General features: G+C 43.5%; 1 protein-coding gene across 8 annotated transcripts in view; it reads left to right on the top strand.

Moving 5' to 3' along the window:
• prickle1b (prickle homolog 1b) overlaps positions 1 to 26,847 on the top strand; it is a 249,999-nt gene that overhangs the window by 204,868 nt on the left and 18,284 nt on the right. For 3 of the 8 annotated variants that reach the window (XM_086008697.1, XM_086008701.1, XM_086008698.1), the window contains one exon: positions 22,174 to 22,357. In XM_086008697.1, the coding sequence (XP_085864823.1) occupies positions 22,226 to 22,357 (132 nt within the window). In that variant the 5' untranslated portion in view covers positions 22,174 to 22,225. Of the gene's footprint in view, positions 1 to 5,298; positions 5,496 to 6,321; positions 6,488 to 6,541; positions 6,665 to 22,173; positions 22,358 to 26,847 lie in introns of those variants that run through there. The other 5 variants (XM_086008703.1, XM_086008704.1, XM_086008700.1 and 2 more) reach the window with 4 other exon arrangements.

Genomic DNA, 26,847 nt, shown 5'->3' with positions numbered 1-26,847 from the left:
TAGGTTTTAAGGAGGGTCTTAAAGGTGGAGAGGTTTAAGGAGGGAATTCCAGTTTAGGGCCTAGACCGCAGTAGGCACACCGCCAATGGTGCAGCGAAGGGCTATGGTGGGTCCACTAAACCATCCTCATTAATTCTGTATATTGAGCCTGGATGACAAAATCAGCTCTCAGGATAACCAAGGCATTACTTAACCAGACTTGCAAATGTGCTGAACAGGCATTTTATAAAGACAATCGTACACCTCTTCCAGCGTTAGAACCGAGATAGTACACTTGACCTTCATTCTGGGTCAGATTTCTGCGAATTGAATGCAGCCTCTCGGTATTTGCGCTCAGCTCTTGTCCTGAGCCTGGTCACAAACTGATCGAGCTCAGCGTGTGGGCTGTGGTTTTCCTCCGGGCTGAAAGTGAGTTGAGATTGGAATCCAGCCGTCTGCAACTGAACAACTCGAGCCACTGTAATTCACAGCCAGCTCTTGTTGGATATTTCTGGGGTTGCGAGCCAAACATTCCTGGATGCGGGATGAATTGTGGGGGTACTTGTGAATAAAAGTGGCTGTGTAGAAGCTGATGTAATTTTCACGTAGGTGTTTCATTTCAAAGAAAATTATTTGATTTTGGCCACTGGCATTTGTAATACTCTATTGTGCCTGTGTTTACATGCAGGATTTAATTTCACTTGCAAGCCAGGAATTCCAAGCAACAATGTCTCTTTGAACTGGCACCAAGAGGTGGGAGTTTTTGCCCTGAACTTAAACTATCACAAAACATCTCTGCAATTTTATTGTAAATCTACAAGAAATTAGAGTTTCCAGCTGTAGTGTGAACGGGACTTGTTATTTAGGTTTATCCTACATTTTTCATTTTATTGGTACATATTTTATGTCAGACCATCTCATCCGCCCAGCATAAGTGGTTATTTGGCAGCAGTCTGATTATAGTTTAGATTTTTGCACGTATATAATTTACATTCTTCCGTAGGAAACTAAACTTGCAAAAAAAAAGCTACCTGTTGACATAATTTTATAATGATGGGTTTGACTTTTAAGTTATCCCAATTTCTGAAATGGATTTCAGTCTTTTCAAGAGTCCAATTTTCTTCCCCATCTCTCCTCAAGGAATCAACTCACTCCACAGATGCCAGCGGCACTCAGTTACCCCACTCCAAGCGCTTGAGTGCCAATTGTGAACGTCGGCAGGCTATTCGATCTTGGGGGGCCGGGGTGCTATCCAGCCGAGCCCAATTTTAACTCCACTCAATGTTTACACACACACGCTCCAGAAGGGGTTACTGCACAGTGATCAGGAATAGGAACCACAGTCGATTTCTGCCCCCAGCCCAGGGACACGGGTCAGATATGGTCTGCGTGGCTCAGTAGGACACCTATCCGCTGCCGAGCTGAACCCTCATCACCATATGGAGTCTTACATAGAGCCAATTTACTGCGAGGTATAAATTCACCGTTGTTGTTGTTGCTTTTCAAATGGGTTACAGCCGGCATTAAAACATTGCCAGTCAGAAAATCTAGGCTGAGAGCCCTCTTGGGAAAAGCAGTGAACAGCCCTCCTCACTTCTCAAAGTGCTTCAGAGGCCAGAGGATGGGATTGAAAACGTAGGTGACAACATTGGCATCCATTAAGATCAATAGAGTTGCTGTTATGTTATTTAAAGGTACCGATAGAGAAAGAGGATGCATTTCTCACAGAAACACTCGGTGAGTTAAGAAGTCTGTAACAGTGTTGTTCGATTATTGTCTGATCCCCATTCATTTGGGTCAAAGATGACCTGATCTGGGTGCGATCTCTGAGCCAGTTTATCCACTGGGAACCAACAAATGCTGGAAAATGGGATTAGATTAGACAGGGCTTGATGGACGGCGCAGACACGATGGGCCGAAGGGCCTCTTTCTGTGCTGTATAACTCTATGACTCTATATGTCTTTGAGATTAGGCCCAATGAAAAGGTTAATATCAAGATAGAATAACCAGCTTTGATGTTGGAGCCCGGATCTGTACATATGGTAAGAGGTAGGCGTTATAATGCAGACGTGGAGTCAATAAACCTTTAGCCGAGGGTCCTTTGTAATGTATCAGGGTCTTTTTACGGCAGCCCTCACCGGCTGCAGTGCTATTAGATAAGTGAGATAGTGATGGTGCCTCTGGTGGCAGCTGAACCATGCACCCGGTTCTTTAGCACTGGACGAATCCTTCCTGTGAGATTTTCAGTCGCGGCTGTATGCATAAACGTGGCTAAAGGCAGCAAGCAGTGACATTTTCTTTCCTCCATCTTTATCCTCTGTTCCCTGTCCCGTCCTCTCTCTTCGCTTGACTGGGCAGAGTGGCCTCCTTTAAACCACGCTGCCACCTTTACTGTTCAATGACAGGCGCCAGTCCGCACCGCGGGCGGGCACATTTACGTGGTACGGAGAGTCAGCGTGCAAACGTGCGGGAAACAGTCCTCTACATTGACTTTTGCTCAATGGGTGGCCTTAAACTGAGGGCCCTTGTGGAATTAGGCTGCTGTCGCTTCTCAGCAAATATACTCAGGAGTGCAGCTAACAAAAGGAGTCTGTCCATCTGCAGTTGGCTGCACACTCATATAAATTATTTTGCTCTCTCCGTGGCCCACCTGGCAGTGGGATTTGCAAGTACATAGGCACAGGAATAGGTCATTCAGCCCCTCGAGCCTGCTCCGCCGTTCAATCCGATCAGGGCTGATCTGTATCTCACCTCCATTTACCCGCCTTTGCTCCATGTCCCTTGACACCCTTATCTGACAAAAATCTATCGATCTCAGTCTTGAAAGCTCCAAATGACCCCCAGCATCCACAGCCTTTTAGGGAAGAAAATTCCAAATTTCCACTGCCCTTTAAACAAATGCTTCCTGATTCGGGCCCGGCTCTAATTGTAAGATTATGCCCTCTTGTTCTGGATTCCCCCTAGGTTCTCCGTATCTACCCTTTCAAATCCTTTTATCATTTTTAAACGCCTTGATTAGATCACTCCTCAATCTGCTAAATACCACAGAAATCACAGAAACCCCACAGTGCAGATAGAGGCCATTTCGGCCCATCGAGCCTGCACCGACACATATTCCACCCGATCCCTGTAACCCCACGTATTTAATCCCCCTAACACTAAGGGTCAATTTATCATAGCCAATCAACCTAACCCGCACATCTTTGGACTGTGGGAGGAAACCGGAGCACCCGGAGAAAACCCACGCAAACACGGGGAGAATGTGCAAACTCCACACAGACAGTCGCCCGAGGCCGGATTCGAACCCGGGTCCCTGGCGCTGTGAGGCAACAGTGCTAACCACTAATATAAGGGACTACAAACCAAATTTATACTACCTGGCCTCATAATTTAACCCTTTAATTCTCTACCACAGAAGGCTGTGAATATATTTAAGAAGGAGATAGATAGATTTCTAGACACAAGGGATATGGGGAGAGAGCAGGAATATGGTATTGAGGTGGAGGATCAGCCATGATCATATTGAATGGTGGAGCAGGCTCGAAGGGCCGAATGGCCTACTCCTGCTCCTACTCCTATTTTTCTATGTTTAAACCCTGGTATCATTCTGGTGAATCTGCGCTGTACCAGCACTCTTACTCTCCATCTTTGAAAAGCCACAGAAGTGCCAGGATTTACTGGTACGATGCAAGAGGAATCACAATCTCCCGCGAGTCTCCAGGTGAATGAAGGCGAGTGGAGATATGTCTGTTCTGTGCTAATCTCACTTTGGATTATCAAACGCAGGTCCGCAGTGTGAAGTCGGAGGTTTACACTGAGCTGCTATCGACAGACTGATGCCAACTAATCGCCAGGTGACACCTGGTAAAACTGTCAGTATTGGCACTTTTATGCTTAAAATAGTGCGATCAACGGAAAATGCGCAGTTCTCTGCTACCGGCGGCACTTGTACACGTCAAAAGTCCGAATTTGGTTGTTCTGAGTGTAGCAGAGCGTCAGATGTACCTGGCTGTTCTGAGCCGCCTGTGTTTAAAAGAGAGGAATCTGATTCTCTTGTTTTTTTTAGAAAATGGAAATCCTCGGTCTCCCCCCGTACAACAGGAGTGAGCGGTGGCATCGGTTTTGCTAGCCGGGCAGAGTGCTGGGTCTCATGTTTCAGCCCTGAATCAGGAAAACGATGCCTCCTGGTGCTTGAAGTGACTGTGGAGCAGCCTTTCTGTTAAAATCTCTGGGCAATCACTCAGAGCGAATTGTTGCATGGAACCGTCCTGTTGCATTACAAGAAAGAAACCATATGATTTGTACTTTTAAACTCCTAATGAAAGGCTTGGGTTCCATTATATTGTATAGTTGAATTGGCATCCACATAACATATTAGCTATTAACACCTCTGATTACCCACACAGTACACTTCTACCTTGCAGTCAACATACTGGCATAACATTAGCCATCTACACTTGAGGAGGTGGTCAGGGGGAGAGAGAGAGAGAGAGAGAATGCAAAGAAACCTACCTGGAACATTGGAACAAAATAACCGAAAGCCAAAGCAGATTAGAATGTTACCGGGCCCTAAAAAGAGAATATAAACTGGCAGACTACCTCACGACCATCAGAGACACAAAACAGAGACAGACCCTCACCAGGTACAGACTAAGCGACCACCAACTGGAAATTGAAAAAGGCAGATACAAGAAATCCTGGCAGCCTAGAGAGAATAGAATATGCGATCAATGTCTGGCTGGCGAGGTTGAAACAGAAATGCATTTCCTCCTAAAATGCGAAAAATTCAACACATCAAGAAACATATTATTCAACAAGCTAAGCCAAACAACCCCAGATTTCAAGGAATTGGATGATCTGTCAAAATTGAGATTAGTCCTAGGAGAAGGAGACAGACCATACCTTGGGGCTAAATATGTAACAACATGTCACAACCTGAGGACTGTTTAAAAGTAAGACTGTTTAAAATTAATATTGAACGTACCAAATGAAGTAGAAAGACTGTTTAAAATTAATATTGTTTAAAAGTAATATTGTATATACCCAACAAATGTCAAATCGATTGACACCTACAGAATGTTGGAAAACTGTACCTTTTTGCAATGTAAGCTTTGGCAATATGGTTCTCTGTAAACTTTCATGCCAATAAAGCATTTGAACTGAACTGAAACTGAACTGAATGCCTGTTTAGGAAACGAGCTGTAAGAATTCATATGTTAATGACCTCTTCAGCATCTGTGGAGACATGTTAAATTATTCTGGCACGATGCTACAGACTTGCTGACATCATTGTTAATTGTGAAGTAAGAGATGATTACAGAGGGCCGTGGATAGACATTCATTCAGTCTTTCTGTGTGTGTGTGGAAAGGCAGTCAGTAACAGGAGGAAGTTTACTTTAGTTTCTGGAGGCTTTGTCTCTCTCGAGTATCTCATAAACAGTCCCCGAGTCCTCAACAAACCAGCGCCCGGGAGTAGATAAGGAAGGATAAGGGAAACATTTTTTCAAGGAATGAGGTAAGACACCAGGCCCACAGCCCGGGCAGCTATTCTGAGCAGCCCTTTCCAACCAGTGAAATAATTTGGCTTTTACTGTGGTATGTGTGCTGCTGTTTTTATAGGGGTTGTGATTACTGACTCACTGCTCTGTCACAGGATTGTGCTTGGGGTTCTACAGGGTTAAAGGCATTACAGAGTTAGCAGGGATTAAGGGTATTAATGCTGGTAAACTGATATTATTTTCTATGTGTGTGTAATGTATAAATCTCCAGTAAATTTAAAAGGGACAGGTTTTTTTTCCCTCCAAAAAGAGCAGTTTCAGGATTTTAAGAAAAAGAGCATCGCGAAAACTGAGTAAGTCTTATCTCGCAGATCGAATCGAAATATAATTGACTGCAGGTTAAAGGAATGGGACTGCACTTGAAAGGCTTTGTGTGGAGGTTGTTCAAGTTGCTGAAAGAGGAATGTTCATCTTGCGCAGCAGTCGGCGCAAGAAAAGCTTCTCTTGAAATGCTCTGCGGTGTGTTGTTGCAAGTGTCCCCGGTGTGTTTGATGTGGGTTGCAAGGGTCTCCCTCCCTGGTGTTGTGGCTCGCGGGGGAGTGTTGCAAGGTTCACTGCACGTGCTGGAGCCCAGAGGAAGTTGGTGATGCTGGTTGCCATCTGGGTTTGCTGGGGGGGCTTTATTTCTCTCTCTCTCTCTCTTCCCCAGTGTGTCTGCCCGACACCTTCATATAAAGAAGGGGCCGCTAGGTTGGTGACAGCATGAATATGGATGTTTCAGCAGTCGATGTGTAAGCTTGCAAGTTTAGCACAGCGTTCCCCGAGCAAGCAAGAGAGAGAGAGAGAGAGAGGGTCATATCCTGAGCAGGCGAGTCAGCTGCTGGCTCTTACAGCGTGAAGGCTGCTCGCTCAGCAAATCACAGGACTTCACAGGAAGAAAGTGAGATATGCAGGCGTCTTTCAGCTGCAAATAGTTAGTCACAGAAGGAATGCTTCGCTGCCTCTGAAGGTAAGATTGCAAAGGCTTCTTCTGGCTTTTAGCAGCTGATATGCAACACAGCAGAATGTGTGGCGCAGTCCTTTGTAATGTTGCTGTGCTGGATGGATGGAAGCATTTATCTGGGCTTTATTGGTTGTCAAAAGTTGCATGAAATTCTGGACAAATGCTTTGTTGTTTCTGAAAAGAGTGAGTTGGAAATCGGATGTCTCTGAAGGCTGGTGTTGTCAGTTAGTCTGTGGAACTGCCTTTCCTCCGAGCCCCTGTAATCCTGCACGGATCCCATTCTCTGCTTGGCTGCATGTTGGTAATGACGGGGAGATCGGCAGATAGTGCGAGTTCAGGGGGTGGTTTCCAGCCGATACTCGCTGACCAGGCTATTCCGCACACTTCCTCGGCTAAACTGACAGTTTGCTGCTCGCTGAGAGACTTTTTTTGTTGTTGCATTTAAGCTGAATGAACTTGCCACTGGGTGAGTGAGTTGGCGCATGTTCACTTCGTGTCGGCGTGAATCGCCGGCCGTGTAGACCCGGCTGACTTGCCAGGTGGTCTGTTGTAAGACTAGACTGCACTCTTGAGCGAGTGTCGGTAGAGATGTGCCCTTGGAATAAAGGGTTTAAGGAAGGAGTTCAGCTGGCAATTTGAGGCACCGCTCCTCAGATGCACTTCTAGGGTTTCTGCTCTTTAGGGTGGAGAAGAACGGAAAATTCGTAGCATTTGTGGACTGTCAGTTAGAATTTTGTGGCTGTTTATATAACGGGAAAGAGATCAGAAGTCTCTTGCACTGAAAGGAGGATCCATAAAGTAACATTAATTCAACGAGACTAAAGGCACAATATTGTCTGGTATTGAAAATTAAGGACTTTAAACTGATGATATTTTAGCTTGTTGTGCAAGTTAGAAAGGAAAACTTGCCTCGTTGGAAAAAAATATAATACAGGGATCCAAAAGTCCTGTAAACAGAGTTAGCGGTTGTATATATTCTGTTGGACTTTTGCTTGAGTAATTTTGCACAGATTTTTACTTAAGAAACACACAATGGTCTAGGTTAAATTTCAGTCTCTAATCTTTTATCCTGCATGTCCCAAATTTATTTCTAGCAAAAAGTTGATCCTTTCCATATAGGCTCTAGTTATACCGAGACTGGCAATGTAAGCCAAGATTGTGATGACCAATTGAGCTGTATAGTGAGTGCTCTGAGAAGATCATCTCCTCAGCTCAAATATATAGTTTAATATTTGTCTTTTTTTTGGCAGTCTCTCGTTTTCCCCCTTCCCAATTTTGCAACAGCTCTCCTAAAGGCAACGACCGTTGTTGGCTTACAGCTACATGGACACTGGGCCACCCTCCTGTACCATGTCCAGGTGGAGCCATTATCCATGCACCTTGAAGGTGACTATTCGACTGCGGGAGACGTCACAGCCGAGCCAGATTGTGACCTCATCTGACATCCAAACATAAGCACTTGCAGCCGAGATTGCCGATCAGGAGCAAAGAACCCCTTTCCCATTTTGCCCATCCTAGTTTAAGAGAACTGTAGTGAAATTGAAGGGACTCCAATGTGGGAGAGCTGATCCAGTCTTCTGTCCATCATCAGGTTAGACATGCCCGAATTTGCACTGGTGTTAAACCAATCCCTGAGATGTGTAATTTTTACACTAGCGTGTCTTTCAAAAACAATTATCAAAAGAAACACATTACCCTTCATTCCATGAATTTGACTACCAGTAATTTCAATTTTTACTTTTTGAAGATTAAAGAGTAAATCTTACAAGTAAGCTGGTAAGTAAATGGCTTGGGTAGAGTCTGGGATACAGTAGACAGTTTGTGGAAGAAACAGACATGATGATCTAAGTTGCCTTATATTTAAGGCATACCCTAGAACACATTAATTAATCTGTCACTAGGTCTATTAAAACCCAGTCACTTGACAAGATTAATTTAGATGTGACTGCAGTGAACCAGAACCAAATGTCTAGCTATCTGATTTCACTTTACAAATCCAAACTAACACTATCCAAACTAACGCTAGACATTGTTTCCCACTGCCAGGTCAATGTGCAGCAATATATATATTATATATAGTTTACAGAGTAAGTTTTTATTTAGTCTTCGCAATGGCCAAAGACTTTAGCGCTCACTGTTATGAAGTGGTACATTGCTGAGGGTTTCCTCACACTTGTGCTAAAGCCTGGGTTTGTTAAATATCACACCATCCTCTTGGCTTCTCAAATACCTATCAAGTGTCCCTACTGAAACCTGTCTGAAGCAGGGCTTGTAAAGTGCAACAAAGGAGCGTGTTGTTCAGGAGCCAACAGGTGAGAGAGTGTAACCTGAGTGCGTGTGTGCATTGGAACAAGGTTTACCGCTGACACTGCCTTACAGTCTGAAAGAAAGAGAAGGACTCTAAATCCCAGTGTAAAAACTGTACTATCCATTTGGAATTATAGTTCCATGAGCCCATTCAAATAAAACTATCTGATTACAACAAAAATTTTTGTGTTGGCTGGACTGCAACCATAAGAAAACACATTCTTATTTTTGTTACAAGTACAGAGGCCAACAAAAATATCACAACTGGAAAGTCCTTTTGACCAAAAAAGCATATTGGAATATCAGCAATTTTATTTTTCTGAATCATTGAGATTCATGACCATTGAGTGATGTGTCCGATGCTGTTTTTCCATTTAATGTTTTTTTTGAATTACCACAAATAATCGTACTCATTTTGTTTTTGCGGCCTGGGCTATAAGAGGCCGGAAAAAGGATGAATTTGGTTTCCTGAGCATTTGGCTGCCTCCGCGCATCATTTTGGCAAGCAGCCACCGAGGCTACCTGCAGTTTGGGGAGTGATCGCTGCTGTTCTGGGCTGGGACAAATGCCCAAGTCAAGCCATTCTTGTAAAGCTGAAAGCATTCAACTGATGAGCATTCAGCAATCTGTGCAGAACAATACATCCAAATATAACCTCCCTCTTCCTATTGGGGACTTCAATTGGCACCAAAGTTTTTTTTAAAAAAGGACACGGTTAAAATGTGTTGTTTTTTAAAGCTGATGCAATACATTGATAACGTTTTGGGGTACAGGATATTTTTCAAGTTTTTCCATTTTCTCACCTAACAGTCAAAAGTAATGCATTGTATGTGAAGCACGACATTTCCGAGATGTGATAAGGTGCTCTGTGACTGGGAGTCAAAATGCTACTTTATAATATTCATTTTACATAATGTACAGTCAGCCCTGATAAAGATTGCATCTGTTGATTCAAATTGCTCTATATCACAGACGTAAAGTCCCTTTTTATCCTCATTCATCCAGACAAAACTAAAAATCACATTGTTTTAGATCTGAATTTCACCCTGCACTGGCAATGCGACCCGACCTGGTTTCGCTGAATTTCCCCTGCTCCCACACTCTGTATTACCAGCTTTGTGTCAGATTGCAGAACTATTTGAATATACAAGAAGCTGCTTTGTTTTAAAGAATGTAATGGGTGTTTTAATATATTTTTTTCCGTAGCACTGCACCGTCGTGGCAATGTGCTGTGCTTGTGGTTCACTACAATACAGGTTTGTACCGAAGGATGTGCATTCCCAGCCACGGAAACGCGCTGCCTGCTTGACCAAGGGGAAGAAAATTGAAGGGAGAGCATCAGAGCTGGCTTGATGGCAGCACTGCTGCAGACCACTATAAACTGGTTGGCCTGCTCACAGCTAGGGAGCAGGGTTGGGCGGAAGGTGATTGGGGGGTGGAGGGGCGAATAGCACCTAAAAGAGGTGAGAAATAATGTGTGTTCAAGCAGGTACATTCAAGGTACCCAATTGACATTTAGAATAAAGATTGTGTTAATTACACGAATGACACTGAGGAGTCAATTTAGTTTAAAGGAACAATGTTTAGTGCTTCTAACTATGACCAAGATTGCTAACACCTGGCTCCATGAATGATTGGCAGGGAGTAAAGATTAAATGTGACTATCAGGGCAGTCTATTATGTTTGAGGGTTCTCCCATCTCAGGAAAAATTCACGCATCTTCCAAACCAATTATGCTAACGCACTTCTACTTACTTTTAATCTGATACATAGGACACAGAATTTATGCTGGGTGGGAGACTTCATTGCCCATCACCAAAAGTGGCTCAGTAGCACCACTGGGGACCGAGCAGCCCGAGTCCTGAAGGACAGAGCTGCCAGATTGGGCCTGCGGCAGGTGGTGAGAGAACCAACACGAGGGAAAACCCTACTTGACCTCGTCCTCACCAATCTACCTGTCGCAGATACATCTGTCTATAACACTGGCATCAACCCGACAAAGTAGAAAACTGCCCAGGTATGTCCTGTCCACAAAAACCAGGACAAATCCAATCCATCCAATTGCCACCCCATCAGTCTACTCTCAATTATCAGCAAAGTGATGGAAGGTGTCGTCGACAGTGCTATCAAGCGGCACTTGCTCACCAATAACCTGCTCACCAGTGCCTAGTTTGGGTTCCGCCAGGACCACTTGGCTCCTGACCTCATTACAGCCTTGGCCCAGACATGGACAAAAGAGCTGAATTCCAGAGATGAGCTGAGAGTGACTGCCCTTGACATCAAGGCAGCATTTGACTGCGTGTAGCATCAAGGAGCCCTAGTAAAACTGAAGTCAATGGGAATCAGGAGGAAAACTCTGCACTGGCTGGAGTCATACCGAGCACAAAGGAAGGTGACTGTGATTATTGGAGGCCATTCATCACAGCCCCAGAACATCGCTGCAGGAGTTCCTCAGGGCAGTGTCCTAGGCCCAACCATATTCAGCTGCTTCATCAATGACCTTCCCTCCAACATAAGGTCAGAAGTGGGGATGTTGGCTGATGATTGCACAGTGTTCAGTTCCATTTGCAATTCCTCAGATAATGAAGTAGTCCATGCCCACATGTAGCAAGACCTGGACAACTTTCAGGCTGATGATGGCAAGTAATATTCGCGCCACAAGTGCCAGGCAATGACTATCTCCAGCAATAGAGAGTCTAACCACCTCCCCTTGACAGTCAACGGCATTACCATTTTCAAATCCCCCACCATTAATATTCTGGGGGTCATCATTGACCAGAAACTTAACTGGACAAGCCACATAAATACTGTGGCTACAAGAGCAGGTCAGAGGCTAGGTATTCTGCAGCAAGTGTCTCACCTTCTAACTCCCTGAAGCCTTTCCACCATCTATAAGGCACAAGTCAGGAGTGTGATGGAATACTCTCCACTTGCCTGGATGAGTGCAGCTCCAACAACACTCAAGAAGCTCGACACCATCCAGGACAAAGCAGCCCACTTGATTGACACCTCAACCACCACTCCATCCACTACCGCTGCAGTGTGTACCATCTACAAGATGCACTGCAGCAACTCACCAAGGCTTCTTCGGCAGCACCTCCCAAACCTACGACCTCTACCACCCAGAAGGACAAGGGCAGCAGGCGCATGGGAACACCACCACCTCCAAGTTTCCCTCCAAGTCACACACCATCCTGACTTAGAAGTATATCGCCGTTCCTTCATCATTGCTGGGTCAAAATCCTGGAACTCCCTCCCTAACAGCACTGTGGGAGTACCTTCACCACACGGACTGCAGCGGTTCAAGAAGGCGGCTCACCACCACCTTCTCAAGGGCAACTAGGGATGGGCAATAAATGCTGGCCTTGCCAGCGACGCCCACACCCCGTGAATGAATTTAAAAAAAAAAATCCTATGTAGACATTTGCCACACGGGAACGGAAATTCCATAGATGGAAGGTTAATAGAGATGAACATCACTTGGGGGCTCTTGTTATACCTTTTTGAAACAATTGGGTTCCTCCAGAGGATCTCTGCACACTAATGTAGTTTTCCGTTTGAACATGTTGTTCCTCACTGCTGTGCCCAGTGCACATGGGAAGACATCGGATGATCCATTAATGATCCTTAAGGTGCTCTAGGCAGAGGGTGTTACGTTATCCTAACATGTATTTAGTTTGCTGCTAATTAACATCTGGTTTTGGGAAAAGTGTTACACACCTAATTTCCATACTCTACCCACCCCCCCTTTTATTTTATCTCATCCGCTTGCCGTGGCCCCATGAAACACTCACCGGGAATGTGGGGAATCATTTCCTCTGCGCATGTTGCAGTGCAATGGTGTTATCATGGTGGTGCGTTTTAACCTCGAGTGTTTCAATTGGGAAGCTTTTGCCACTACTAAGGTAAGCCGACCATACGTTTAATGGGCCACACACAGGTGGAGCACATGAATCCCTGAGTGACTCGCAAGAACTACCAAAGGAAAGTGAGTCTCCAATGCCACTAGAACGATGAGGGTTGGGGTTTCTATATACAGGGGTGAGACCTACAAGTAGCAAGGTTCCCTGCCCACCAACACTAAGAGAATACGAGGTTCTTTCTCAGAAGGAACTAAGGGGAAATCGGAGGGACAGTCAACTGTGACTTTCCTTGTACACCTTATAGGGTGCAAAATTCCTCTGTAGTTAGCGCTCGTTAAATGTCACAGAACATGTGGGTCTGAAGACATGCGATCTGTTAGTGGGGTTGTTAACTGCAGAAAAAGCAGTCACCTTTTTTCCATTAAGAGGAATTTCACCCCCTAGTGGCTGTACTGCAGACTGAAATGAGCATGGAACAGGTCTTGTGCCCCATTTCATCCTCATGTTCGGGAGTAGTGCACCGAGGCACAGCTAGAAAATACATCTTAAAACAAGGGGGTGAATACTTCAAACTATTAATTAAAAATATATATAATGCGAACCACACAATGCTCAGAATATGTCTTTTCAAATTAACCTTCTTTGAGCAAACTTTTATGCACCTCATCTTTCGATTAGGCACTTTACAGCCTTTTGGACGCAACATTGAGTTCAACAATTTCAGACCATAACCTTGGCGCTAATTTTTTTCCCTCTCTCACATGGCAGCTGTCGATCATTCTGCCATCGCCATTTAAACCTCATCTAGAGCCATCTTTTGTTTCTTAACTTGTCCCATTACTATCTCCTTTTGCCTTGCACCATCATCCCTTTTGTCTTTTAATCTCTCCTGCCTTCCATCCTATCACAGACCTTCCCTTTTGTTCTTTCCTCCCCTCCCCCCTTTCCCTGCCCCTACACTTGCTTAAAAACCTGTTCCGTCTCCAACTTTTTCCAGTTCTGACGAAGGGTCATCGACCTGAAACGTTAACTCTGTTTCTCTCTCCACAGATGCTGCCTGACCTGCTGAGTATTTCCAGCATTTTCTGTTATTATTTCAGATTTCCAGCATCCGGAGTATTTTGCTTTTGTATTATGCAAGGCACTTCTGTTTTAACAGTAGGGGCATTGGAATTTGATGTACTCACCTCAAGATTGTAGTTAGCTCCAGTTTCATTAACACCGTTTCAGTGCTGGTCTATTTTGTGAGCTATTGTGAATCTTGCTTCTGACCGTCGCTAAACTCTTCAGTCAACAAGTTTTATTAACGTTTGTTTCCCTCAAAAGGCTTAGTGGGTGAATCGACTGCGGCACTGAGACATAATAGTCTACCAGCTGAATCGCTGGGTTATAGCTGGGTTATAGCTGGGCTATAGCTGGGTTATAGCTGGGTTATAGCTGGGCTATAGCTGGGTTATAGCTGGGTTATAGCTGGGTTATAGCTGGGCTATAGCTGGGTTATAGCTGGGCTACAGCTGGGTTACAGCTGGGTTACAGCTGGGTTAGAGCTGGGTTATAGCTGAGTTATAGCTGAGTTATAGCTGAGTTATAGCTGAGTTATAGCTGAGTTATAGCTGAGTTATAGCTGAGTTATAGCTGAGTTATAGCTGGGTTATAGCTGGGTTATAGCTGGGTTATAGCTGGGTTATAGCTGGGTTATAGCTGGGTTATAGCTGGGTTATAGCTGGGTTATAGCTGGGTTATAGCTGGGTTATAGCTGGGTTATAGCTGGGCTATAGCTGGGCTACAGCTGGGTTATAGCTGTCTCGGCCAAGGGCAGCAGTCAGGCTGCGACAGTTGGCCGGCGTTCGCGTTCCTGATTGCTACCCTGCTGGAAAGGGCATGTCAGGTGACGATGGGATTGTGCCCGGGTGTGGTGCCATCCATGGTCAAATAACTTGCTGGCATTTCATCTGATGCAAGTGATCGCTTGACTTTCCAGATGCCTGTGATAAACAGCCACAAGGGTTTGGTGCATGAGGAACTATGTCCCAGTCTTAGCCAGCATTTTTAGAGAATATTTGGGCAATAAAAATTTTCTGTATTGGAACTGACATTTTGTTCTGGTATATTAAAAAAAACATATAATACAGTTTTGCTGCATACAAGTTTGAAAGTAATTGTGTGCACTATGAATTGTGCACTCATTGAAAATTGTTTCCTAAATCATTTACTTTAATAAAGTTAGAAGTTATTGAAAAATCGGGCTTAGTTTAGCCTTATAAGCATATTTAAGTTCAACACTGAAGTCAGTGTGATGGTAACATGAGACCTCTTGGCAGGTGTCCAGTGTTTGGAGGAGCTTTTTTTTGCAGTCAGCTGACTCTTGTGTCAGTTGAGTTAAACCCTGGAAATAAAGATGTCCTTCTCGGCTCTGACTGGACTTCCCAGTGAGAAGCCAACTAGGCTAATCTTGTTGCGCGAACACGTTCGTCAGAATGCAGACTTTTTGAGGAGTGGGTGGATGGGTGGGGTGGGGGGGGTGCGGTGCAGTGGTGAGTGACTGCTTTAAAAAGTGCACAAGGGAGCTCTGAGCATGTTTGAAGGTGTAACAAGTCTCTTGTTGATCTGATTCCTGTGTGCCATTGTTGGTCAGTGTCTGGCCATTGTTTCCCGAACCTTATTAACCATATGAGCTCGGGCTGCCATTCCAGTCTCCTGCTCAATCAGCCACCTCCAGCTCCTCCCTGCAGTGCATTGTGGGCAAACGCATCTGATGTGCATCTTGTATTCCCCAAAGCCATGTTAACGAGAAGTTTTACAAAGGGGAAGTTGTTAAGCAATTTGCCCCCATACAGGACAAGGGATGAACGGCAGGGGTTGGGCAAGAGAGAATGCTTATGTCTCAGTGGCTTGACCTCTTGTTGCAAGTCAGTGCTGACCACAGGATTCAGAGCTCAGTTCAACTGCAATTCCACATTGACTGAATACCAGGATACTGCAGCCACTTCACTAAATGAAGAACTTAGCGATTAACTCTTCCAGTTAGCTCTAGGCTTTTTGAGATGAGCCCACTGACAGACCTAGCTAAGGATCACACAGGAATTGCGAGCAGAAAGTCCTGGGTAACTGTTCTATTTTCTAGTCAAATGAATTGATATAAAATTACAGTGAACTCCCACATTATCAGGTTTCTTTAATATACACCCCAGAATTAATGGACTGCTGGATGTAAAGCACAGATCGTCACAGAAAACTGCTTTTAATAACTTAGATTCATGCAATATTCTGTACATTGCATCCCAAACTAACTGGGCTTGATTAAGCCTTGCAATATGCCCATATATTAATGGAACTGAGAAACTCGAAAAGCCAGAATTAATACTGTGTTACTCATCAAATTATCATGTTCGGCACTGTGAAGTATTGGTACATTACAACACTGACTACATTTCAAAAAAAGTGTCCTGGCCAACACCCCTCAACCATCACTAAACCAGATGATCTGGTCATTAGCACTTGTGGGAGCTTGCTGTGCACAAATTGGCTGGTGTGTTTCCTACATTACAACAGTGACTACACTTCAAAAGTACTTAATTGGCTGTAAAGTGCTTTGGGACGTTCAGAGGTCATGAAAGGTGCTATATAAATGCCACTTTTCTTTCTTTTTATCTAAATACTTCACCAGTCTGCCATCTTTTAAAATCTCAAAGTGAGATAACCGGCTTGCTGTAATGAAGCACACATTTAGAGAGCTGTTCTGTTACGTTTAGCTGAACAGGAAAGTTCTGTGGTCACTTGGAGAGGGATTGTTAATTATTGATAAGTGGTCGAGTAAAGCTCTGTAAAGCAATTAGGTGAGGAAAGCTTCATTAGATTGAACAAATAGCCGCTGAATATGGCTGGCACTCCAAAAGTTAATTGTGTGTAGCCTACAAAAACAGAACTTTTATTTTATTTTTCACCTATAAACTACCTCGCTTTACTCAAAACAAACAAAGGCCCTGTTCTGTTGGAGGTCGTTTTTTCAGCTGTTTCTGTTACCTCCTACGTGCCAGCCGCTGACTGATAGACATTGCTTATTTATGAATTGGCTGGGTCAAGACCCACGACGCTGAGAAAAAGGATATCGTAGCACGAAGATATCTGTTTTTTATTGAGCAGTGTTATTAATGAGCCAAGCCATACAATACTGGAGCCTTTTCTGTCATTTGCATTCTCGGAAAAATATGTATAGAATTCTGGGTTGAATACTTATGCTTGAATATTCTGAATACAGTTCAGCTTCATATGCTCCAAAGATTGACTTTTATTCTTGTTACTAGAAATTGTTTCCCTTAACTCTTTAGTCTGAAGCATTGACTGTTTGCCAGTATATGTAAAATTCTTATCAGTTTCTGGTAACTTACTCCATTGGCTGTTCTTCACGTGCGGGCCTCGATGTTTGCTAGCTATTCAACTGTAAGTGGCAGCACAGCCAAGCTCCATTCTGTGCCTCATCTGGCATCCACACTTGACCAGTCCCTGTAGAGAGTCGCTGGATAGCAACAAGCAACGAGAACACTTGGCCTATTTTCCTCTCTCTAACCCAGGGTAGCAAGGTCATTGACCTTGCTGAGATCAGCTAACTCAACATAGGCGGGGGATAGAACCTGAGACTCTCTTCATCCATACGTGGCTTAGCTGCTCACTAGACAAACTCTCTGAGCTATCGAGGAGCTTTAGACGCATTTTCTGCACAAATAGCTGTCGAAACCAACTTGGCAATCAGTAGAGGATGAATACTCAGCCGGAATCCGTGGAATACGCAAGATTTTTTCTGGGAATTCTGAGGGGCTGGCATTTTGTTTGTGACTAGTCAGGTTCTTCTGACTATTGGAGGATCGATTTTAACCCCTACCCGCCCAGTGAAAAACTGGGTGGGTGGGCCGTTCAAAACGAGGGGGATACTTGTTCACTTGTACTTTCCTGACATTGTCCATGTTAATCTGCAGGGTGGTTGTGAGTGTGACGCCTCCTGATTGCTGTGCAGTGACTCCAACTAGAAAGTACATAGATCTGGCTGGTGGGAGACGGTGTGATTGGGCTCGCCTGTGATGCCTCCCATGACTGAAGAGCTCACTGCCACTAAAAAGGCTTAGGATTATGTTTGATGAATGGCTGCAGGTTCCCGCGGAACCAAAGCCCAGCTGAAGTCAGTCTCTTCTGAAGGTGACGGGAGAAAATGGAGAACTCTTCTCAAAGAATAAGCTTTTAATGCAAATTATTCAATGGACATGACCGCACAATCTTCTTGCAGGAAGCTGGCTGAAGTTACACTGCGTGCTCCAGCAGTCATTTATTTCACAGAAACCCCACAGTGCAGATAGAGGCCATTTCGGCCCATCAAGCCTGCACCGACACATATCCCACCCGATGCCCATAGCCCCTACACCAACACATATCCCACCCTATCCCCGTAACCCCACGTATTTAATCCCCCTAACACTAAGGGTCAATTTATCATAGCCAATCAACCTAACCCACACATCTTTGGACTGTGGGAGGAAACCGGAGCACCCGGAGGAAACCCACGCAAACACGGGGAGAATGTCTGTGTGGAGTTTGCACAGTCACCCGAGGCCGGATTCGAACCCGGGTCCCTGGCGCTGTGAGGCAACAGTGCTAACCACTTTTTGGGTTCGCTTTTCCCATGTTCTATTTATTATTATACTTAAACCCTTTTAATCTTGAGAGGTCTTGAAATATTCCCATTACATAGGCTTGTTCTATTCAAGCATAACCTTTTTCAAATTGCAGTGTCCTTCAGTATATAGTAGCTGAAGAACTGTTACAGGTAGAAATCCATAGTTGTAAGAAAATACAGGAGCCAAGCACTAGCTTCAGTAGCTGATATAGTTCCCTCCAAGATCCAAAATGCTGAGATCTGGATCCACTGCGGACAAGGTTCAGTATTCGAATAGTCTTGCAGCTTGTTTACTAATGTTTATGGGCTGATGAGGCTCCGCAGTCTTTTTACAGAAGACGAGTTCCAACGGAAGCTGAAGAAGAAAAGAAAATCCGCTGATTCTAGAGTGGCGGCATGTCACAGAGCTTTAGCCCACCAACACAGTCCCTAATGAAGACAAAAAAAAGCTGCAAAGTACAGCAGGTCACTAGAAATAATGAGGCCCTTCCTCAGGACTGGACTTGGAACTGGTAGGGCATGCCTCCCTGGGCACCACTCTCCATAACGCCAGTTCGCATTCTCAGTGTGCTATCAGTGGAGGTTAGGTACATCGCCATAGGGATTGTATTCAGAGGGTGATTTTCCGCCCCCCACCCCCCCCCCCCCCCCCACCCGTCATTGTGGTCAGATACCCTCACGTCACTTACTGGCTGGGCTCATACAGAGCAATGATCATTTGGGAACCCCAGTAAGAAGATTTCGCAGGGAGATTTCCTGCAGTGTTCTGCTGATCTCCCACAGTAACCACTCCTAGGCTAGTAATATGAAATACAAAAGTTGTTGTTGTACAGTAAGCCCTATTGGGTCAGTGGGCAAATATTCTGAGAAGGTTAGACCCAAAATATTAACCCACCATTTCTATTTATGACTTCTGGCTGACTTGCTGTGTATTTACAACATTTTCTGTTTTTTTGTTACAGATTTGTATTTTTTTAAAATAGAAACACTGCTTGGTACATTGCTGGGACATATAGACTAGGCTGGTTCTAGGTTTAATCCCTGCTCTGGGCTGAATTTACTGATCTCAGCCGTAACAACTGTTGTAGCATTACAATTGAGCCTGGGTTAAGGATGGGTTTTGATCACTGCCCAGTAAGTGGGCCTGGCTACAAGGTCTCTCCTTGATGAATAGCTTATGTTACTGTCAAGGTTCATACTTGGTTACTTGGGCAAAGATACTAGAGGGGTTGCCAGTGCCCATGGAACTGTAGCCAAGCAGGACTCGCCACTTCAGGAGAGGAGGAAAAGTAGTGCAGGAAGGAATTCCCAAAACAATTATTGTTCATCTTCTGTGTCATCTGATACTCATCGTACTTATGTGTCAGTTAATGAAACTAGTACAGAGTGCATTGCTTGATTAACTCTGAACCTCAGCAGGAGAACACTTAAACCTGTGTTCAATTCTACAGGTTTGTCATATCTGTCTTTTTTTCTCCCAGCTTTTTCCCCTTTGGCAGCCTCTGATTCATCCTCCCTCATTTCATCACTCCTGCTCCACAATTGACAGGCAGAAGCCACAATTCAAGAGTCAAGTGCATGTCCCTTTGTGATGGGGCGACATTGTGGATAAGCACACAGCCCTTTTCACCTTTGGGACCAGGGTTCAAATGCCACCCAGACTGATGGGATAAAAGTCTCCTCTCTGACAATGGTATAGGCTCTGTTTCAGCAATCTCACTGGGCGTTCAGCAGCATGAAATTTGGAACAACTGAGCACTCAAAGGTAAAGAGGTGGTCACTATGGGAAAGGTTGAGGATGTTTATCTGCGGGGGTTTGTGTGATGCTGAGGCAGAATAGAGGGCGCTTTACCTTGCATTTGAATATGTGATACCTGACCTCGGGAGTGCTCTTGGGTTTAAATTGGGTGGGGAAAGAGTTCCATGTGCCTGCGTTGAAACCCCTCGCTTTGGTAAGTGCAGCAGCACGTCCACTCATCTTAAATGGACCTCCTCCTTAACCTGCTAGCTGAGGATCAAGCCGCCCAACTGTGGCAAGTGGTGGGCTGCCCTGGAACAGTCTGGAGCAGATAAGTGTTCACATGCTTCAGGTACTTTGGGGAAGCTACAGCGGCCTGGGGATCAACTTACAGGAACACGTGAACACATTTTTGCTGGGCATTTAAAAAAAAGAAATTGAGGGGAGATTTACTTCACACAAGGAACCGTGAGAACGGCAATCGCAAACATTCTAAGGAAAACGCTTGTTCCGCTGAGTAAATCCAAATCTGCTGATATGTCACAAGGTTACAACCACCATCATCATGTGATAACGGACTTTGATTTATAAATCAGCCTAACCTTTTGCACCAGGTCTGGTGCTGAAGGCAACAATCAGTTAGCTAACCAAATAATCTATCGAATCTTGGAGTGAAAATGAATGTATTAAAAATATTCCGCTCAAGCTTGCAACTAAGTAAGCGAGAGAATTAATCTCAGATGTCTCATTAACAGGCCAACTGTAAGGGCTTGGATGTGAAATATGTGTGGATAAAGTCAGTGGGCATTCCTGACAGAAAATGTTAGTACCAAATCAAACACAGCCAGCATTTAATGACAAAAGGACAGCTGGCCTGCAGAAATTGGGTATTGCCGCCTATCATTTATGTGATTACATTAAATTTGTGCCCTCTCGTTACTGCTGCTGACAAACACTGATATAATAACTTGGCTTCTGTACCACAAGACAGTCTCCCTCACCATTGAAATGGATGAGAAAAGCACTCATGGATGCTCGATTTCTGAAAATTTGCTGGATAGTTTTCGTACTTCATCTATGATATTACTGCTAAAATGGTGAGGCAGTACGAACCTTTTTTTGCTGAATATAGCGTTTTTGGCCATTTCGTTGGCAAGTACACATGCCCAAAGGGCAATTTATTCCAGGTTTGTGCAATGGGATATAGCCATTATCACAATGAAACTCAAACCAGGTTTTTTTCTTGTTTTGGTATATTATATGGCAAATCAACAGGGTACATCTGGAGTGAATTGTAACAATTACACAAACCTCACAAACGAAAGCCTGCTGCTTGTTAGGGATGCAGAAAGGCTTGGGAGTTGCAATCATACTGTGCAACATTAGTAAGGAGCACGTTAACATGTTTGCATGAGATTCCCCTGTCCACTATTTTAACAGAGTCATTAAACCATTTAAAATAAATAGATTGATGCCTTTTATATTAAAATAGCTGAAAGAAGAATTTCATACAAACCCCTTGGCATGTTCCTTATTAATATTGCACCACATATGTCAACTCACTGGAGCAAAATGCACTGAGGTACCAATGGGCTTGATACGAGTTTCTGTTGCTTTATGCTCCACTCATCCTGGTTTGCTGAGGACAACAACTTGCATTTTATATAGAGAGAGCCCTTGACATATAAAAAGGTCCCAAGGTGCATCACAGAGGAAGAATGGAATAGATGCCGAGCTACTGTAGGGGAGAGGAGAGGTGACCAAGGGCTTGGTCGAAGAGATAGGTGTTGAGAATTTTAAAGGCCAAAGCAAAAATGTTGCCAGATAGTTCCACATTAAGACTGGGACTGCTTCCCCTGTCTTTCTAAAAGATATTCAACTCTTGCAATTGTATGGTTCATTACAATGCATGTTCATTTTGAATCTAGATTTTAATACTTGGGTTTACTCACACTAAGTTTCCAGAGGAAATGCACTTACTACCACATACAAATCATGGAATATCCAACCATTTCTGCTTAACAGATGACTCGAGCCTGTTTGCATCCAAACAATTCTATATATTTTCACTGGCTCAATCTACAATCTATTAACCTGCACGCACTTTATGTCTTCACAGAACCGTTGTGTGCTGAATCATAGCTGCCCATTGGACCCCATCTCGTGGCATCATGGCTTTAGAAATGGAGCAAAAAGTAAGCAAGCTGACTTTTGGATTTCAGCGCAGCTCAACCTCGGATGATGATTCTGGCTGTGTTTTGGAAGAATATGCATGGGTTCCTCCGGGTCTAAAGCCAGAACAGGTAGGCCTGCCCAATCTTTCTCACATATACCAAGCATAATTTCTGGAAGGACTATTTGATAAGGTGGGGAGGTGAGAGAGAGCCTCTGGCCATATGCAATCTAAAAAAAAAAGTCCTCTTCCTCCCCCTCCCCCTCAAACCATCTCCTTAAATCTTTTATTTTTTTTATTTCCCTTCTTTACGTACCCATCTTCAGCTTAATGCTGCCCTCCTTTCTGGCAGCCAAGACTGGTCCAACCCGAGAGCTTCTGCATAGCATATCCCCACCCACCATTGTTATTCCATGTTGTCTGATGGGAAAGAACTCAATGTCGAGTTATTTATTTCCCAAACACAAAGCATGCTGATGATACTCTATTCAGTGGGCAAGGAGGGAACAGGCAAAAGCGTGCAGAGAGAGGAGAGCTTTGAATATCAATGGGAAGTAACAACACTGTATCACAAGAGATAACAGTCATTCTCAACAATTTAATTGTTTAAATCTTTTTAAGTCTTTTTTATCTTAGGTAAAAAAAGTAATCATCATTAACATTTTAAAGGATGCGCTGCATTTTTAAAGCTTGATCATTTGCCATAATTAAGACTAATAGCTAAAATCTCTCTCTTGGCAAGTGTTAGAACATTAAGAAAATTAGCTCAGTACATTTCTGACATTTCATCATGTATATATAATTATACACCTACAAATGGCCCAAGAAAATAATCTTTCAAAATAACAACTTTTATTCCAACCTTCAAAACACTATCCTGCTGTGCCCACTGTTTATTCCATGGGGTAAAGGTTGGCAATTGTGTTAATGTGTGTTTCTGCTTTCTCACAATGGCTGGGCTAAAAATATAATGGTAGAGTGTGTTGCAAATTATACCGTTACAATCTACTGAGCAAATGAAAGGAGGGTATTTGCACCCAGTGAAATAAAGTCATCATTTCCCGTCATGAAAACTGGGACCTTAAATATCCCGTTGGCTTTTCCTTAATCTGTGCGGAACAAATGACTTCTGTTAAAGGTAATGTTTCAAACGAATGCTTTATGTGAAAAGACAGGGTGTTGAAGTACACTGAAAAGCACCACGCGCAGCTAACCTTTTCTGAAAGTAATTTATTGCCCAATAATCAGGCATGAACTTTGAAGAATGAGGCACTGTTGAATTTTTGATGTATTGTAAAGGTGCACCTGGATTAATGGTCCTTTGCTTTTGAAAATGGGGTGATTGTTTTAGATGCAAGTTCCTTTTACTAATTGACAGGTTCTGAATAACAACGTATGTTGACGTGCCCCATCTTAAAACTGCACGGTGAACTTTTCAGAGGCTTGCCCTGTCATTTAATGAAACAATGTCGCACCGTACAATCAGCACGTAGTAAAATGCTTGGAAGGGGAAAAAATGTTATTGTCACAGAAATGTAATCCTATAAAATCCTGAACACATAAGTGAGATTGATATGTTGCTGGCAGCAAAAGGACTCACTCAGTTTAAGTAAGCTTCTTTAAAAATCTTAATCAAGCACACAAGCACTGATAAAGGCTTATTGCAGAGCAGTGTAGCGTTTGAAGATTGGGCACGTGTTTCAGAGATTTTTATTTGGTAGGGTCAACAATGGAGGTAGCTGCTTTTAAGCAAGTTTGTTAGTTTTTAAAGTATTTCAGATTAGCAGATTTCCACTGGTGAGTTCAAACTGTAGCCATAAAACGTCAATATTACAATAATGTCATAGGTTATCCGAGAGCTGTTTTTTCTATCAGGTCTCAATCAGCTATTCAAGGTTTCAGCAGCAATTCTGTCATGGATTTTAAGGATACTTTTCAGTTAATTATATTGCAGGACAACTTTTAATTTATCCTATTCGCACACTGCAAAAAGAACCGTTTAAGTCGAAGAATGTTTTTTCCCCCCCATTCACTGGTAGATCAAAGAGCTTGTGCCAGATTCTCAAAACCTAAAAGTTACTAATTGGATATGCTAGGCCTAAACATCACTCCAAATCAGTAACCTTATTTTATTCGGATAAGCTGGCAGTATTCAGTTGGCCTACTGAGTGCTTAAATGGGCATCGTTGAGTTTTCAGTCGTGGAGTAACACTTCTGGTAGTTGTGAGTTTTTCGCTCCGCTGTGGCGGTGGATCCCTTGCTCTCAGACATCTGTAAATGGAGAAGAAAATTAGCACAAAAGGAAAAAAGCAAATTGCTGGTGATTTTGTTAAAAACTGAGACAATGGAAAAATCCATAAAGCATATTATTAAATTCATTTTTTTTCATGGCAGTGAATTTATATAGTTATATTTTAATGTAATGCAATTTATTGTTCTGGATATAGCATCCTAACTAAAGGAAGTTCCCGTCACATGTTATTTATAACTGGTGAAGAAGTGGCCAATTCTGAACAGTTCTGCTGACAATGTTTCTTGTATCAAATTCTTCTCTACTTGAGCCAGTTGTCAGCTTGCCTACACAATGCTGCAACACAATTCTTCTGGCCTAGACTTCTTCTCCTCTTGGCCCAGTTACTTGACGACAGTTGGTTTGTTTCCTATCAAAAGTCAGTAGAGTATTTAAGGAATTGTACATCAGCACTGTGCCTTATTGGCCAATGGTAACTCAGTAGGCATTATAGCAGGCTAATTTACTGCCAGGCTAATTTACTGCCAAGTTCTACACTTCGAATTAAAAATTCTCATCCTCAATGTTTAAATCCCTCCAAGGCCTCACCCCTCCCCATCCCTGTAACCTCCTCCAGCCCTACAACACTCAGAACTCTGCATGCCTCCAAATTCTGGCCTCTTGTCCACTCCGCATTTCATTCACCCCATCATTGAATGGGCTTCAGCTGCCTAGGCTCTAAGCTTCTGGGATTCCCTCACTAAACCTCTCCCATCTCTCCAGCTCTCTTTCCCCTCCTTTAAGACACTCCTCAAAACCTACCTCTTTGACAAAGCTTTAGGTCACCTGTCCAAATGTTTCCTTTGTTGACTCGGTGTCAATTTTTGTCCGATTATTCTCCTGCGCTGCACCTTGGGAAATTTTACTACATTAAAGGTGCTATGTAAATACAAGTTCTTGGTGTTGTTCATTTTCAGTACCTAATCCCATTCTCTAAACTGGTATCAGATACAAATTCCTAATACATTCTGCGGGAAGAGAGTCTGTGAATGTACAAGTTTTATAAACGTTAGCATTCCAACACTTTCAAATGGCAGATTCACCAAAGTTTGTCTTTCTATTTGAGAGCTATGTGTGGATCTGCATTCCATTGCTAGTTAATTAACGAAAAGTGGATCTTATTGGGAATGATGGGGACAGCGCAGTATATTTAATGAGAGAGCCCGGTGGAGAAAACTGCGATTCGATATATCGCAGATATCAAGAACTGATATTGTGCAAGCAGCACACAGTATAGCAGTACCTTTTTATAGACTCCCACCTTTTTGGACCCTAAGGGAATGAATGGGATATGGGGATCGGGCGGGGAAGTGGAGTTGAGGTAGAAGATCAGCTATGATCTTATTGAATGACGATGCTGGCTCAAGGGGCCGCATGGCCTACTCCTCTTATTTCTATGTTCTATATAAAGTATATCTATGCAGTTCTTAATGAAATACATGCATCTTTTTATTATTTGGTTACTCTCTTTGGGCAGGCTTGTTTGACAGTGTAGATGCAGATTCGGGTAACTTTTTTATAACACATTTTTCTATTGAAAGCGGTGCTTGCCAACTTTTTATGAAACCGACCAGTGCTGCTTTCTCAGTCCATCCCCCCCCCCCCCCCCCCCCCAGCCTCATTTGTCATCCTTCCTCCCACATGCCTGCGTGCAGATTGTCCTTCTTCCATGAACATCATGCTCTCTATTAGTACAGCTGAAGCCTATTAATTCGAGGTGCCCCAGTTGAAATCAATGGTCCCATATCAGATCACCTCCATTAAGCGCAGAGGCTCAACATATTCATCTGTTGTGAAGATTTATGAGTTACACTTCAGTGTTTTGCTACATTAATTGTGCATTAACTTTTGGTTAATACTTACATAGGTGTGTTTTAATTTTGTGTGTGTGTATGTTCATAAGTTCTAATAAAAATATGTTGTGTCTTGGGAATTGATTGAAATGTGTGAGAGAGAAAAAACTCCCTTAAATAAAGGAATTTCCTCATTAAGCATGATCTCATTAAATCATGTGAACTGTACTCCTAACATAGCTCCCCAAAATTAAGGAAGGTCCCACAGAAGCGATGGGAAATAATACATTTTGTGCTAGGGCAGGAAATGTCGAGAAGTAACGTTGTCGGCTCCATCTGGGCTAAAGGTCTCGAATAAGAACAATCCCATTTTAAAACTGAAGGGGAAATAATCGTACCATCCTCAGCCTGTTTAGATTAACTTCTTCTCTAGCCCACTCCCTTCTCCCAGCAGAGTGCTGCTGACTTTTGATCCTGTGTAGGAGGTATCTCCTTAATTTTTCTGCACAAGAGTCAGTTTGGAGACCCCCAGTTGGG

Source organism: Somniosus microcephalus, chromosome 16 (genome assembly GCF_052327205.1).
Source record: "Somniosus microcephalus isolate GS21.2 chromosome 16, FLI_Smic_1.0, whole genome shotgun sequence".
Lineage (NCBI taxonomy): Eukaryota > Metazoa > Chordata > Chondrichthyes > Squaliformes > Somniosidae > Somniosus > Somniosus microcephalus.
This window is presented reverse-complemented; position numbering and strand designations above follow the sequence as displayed.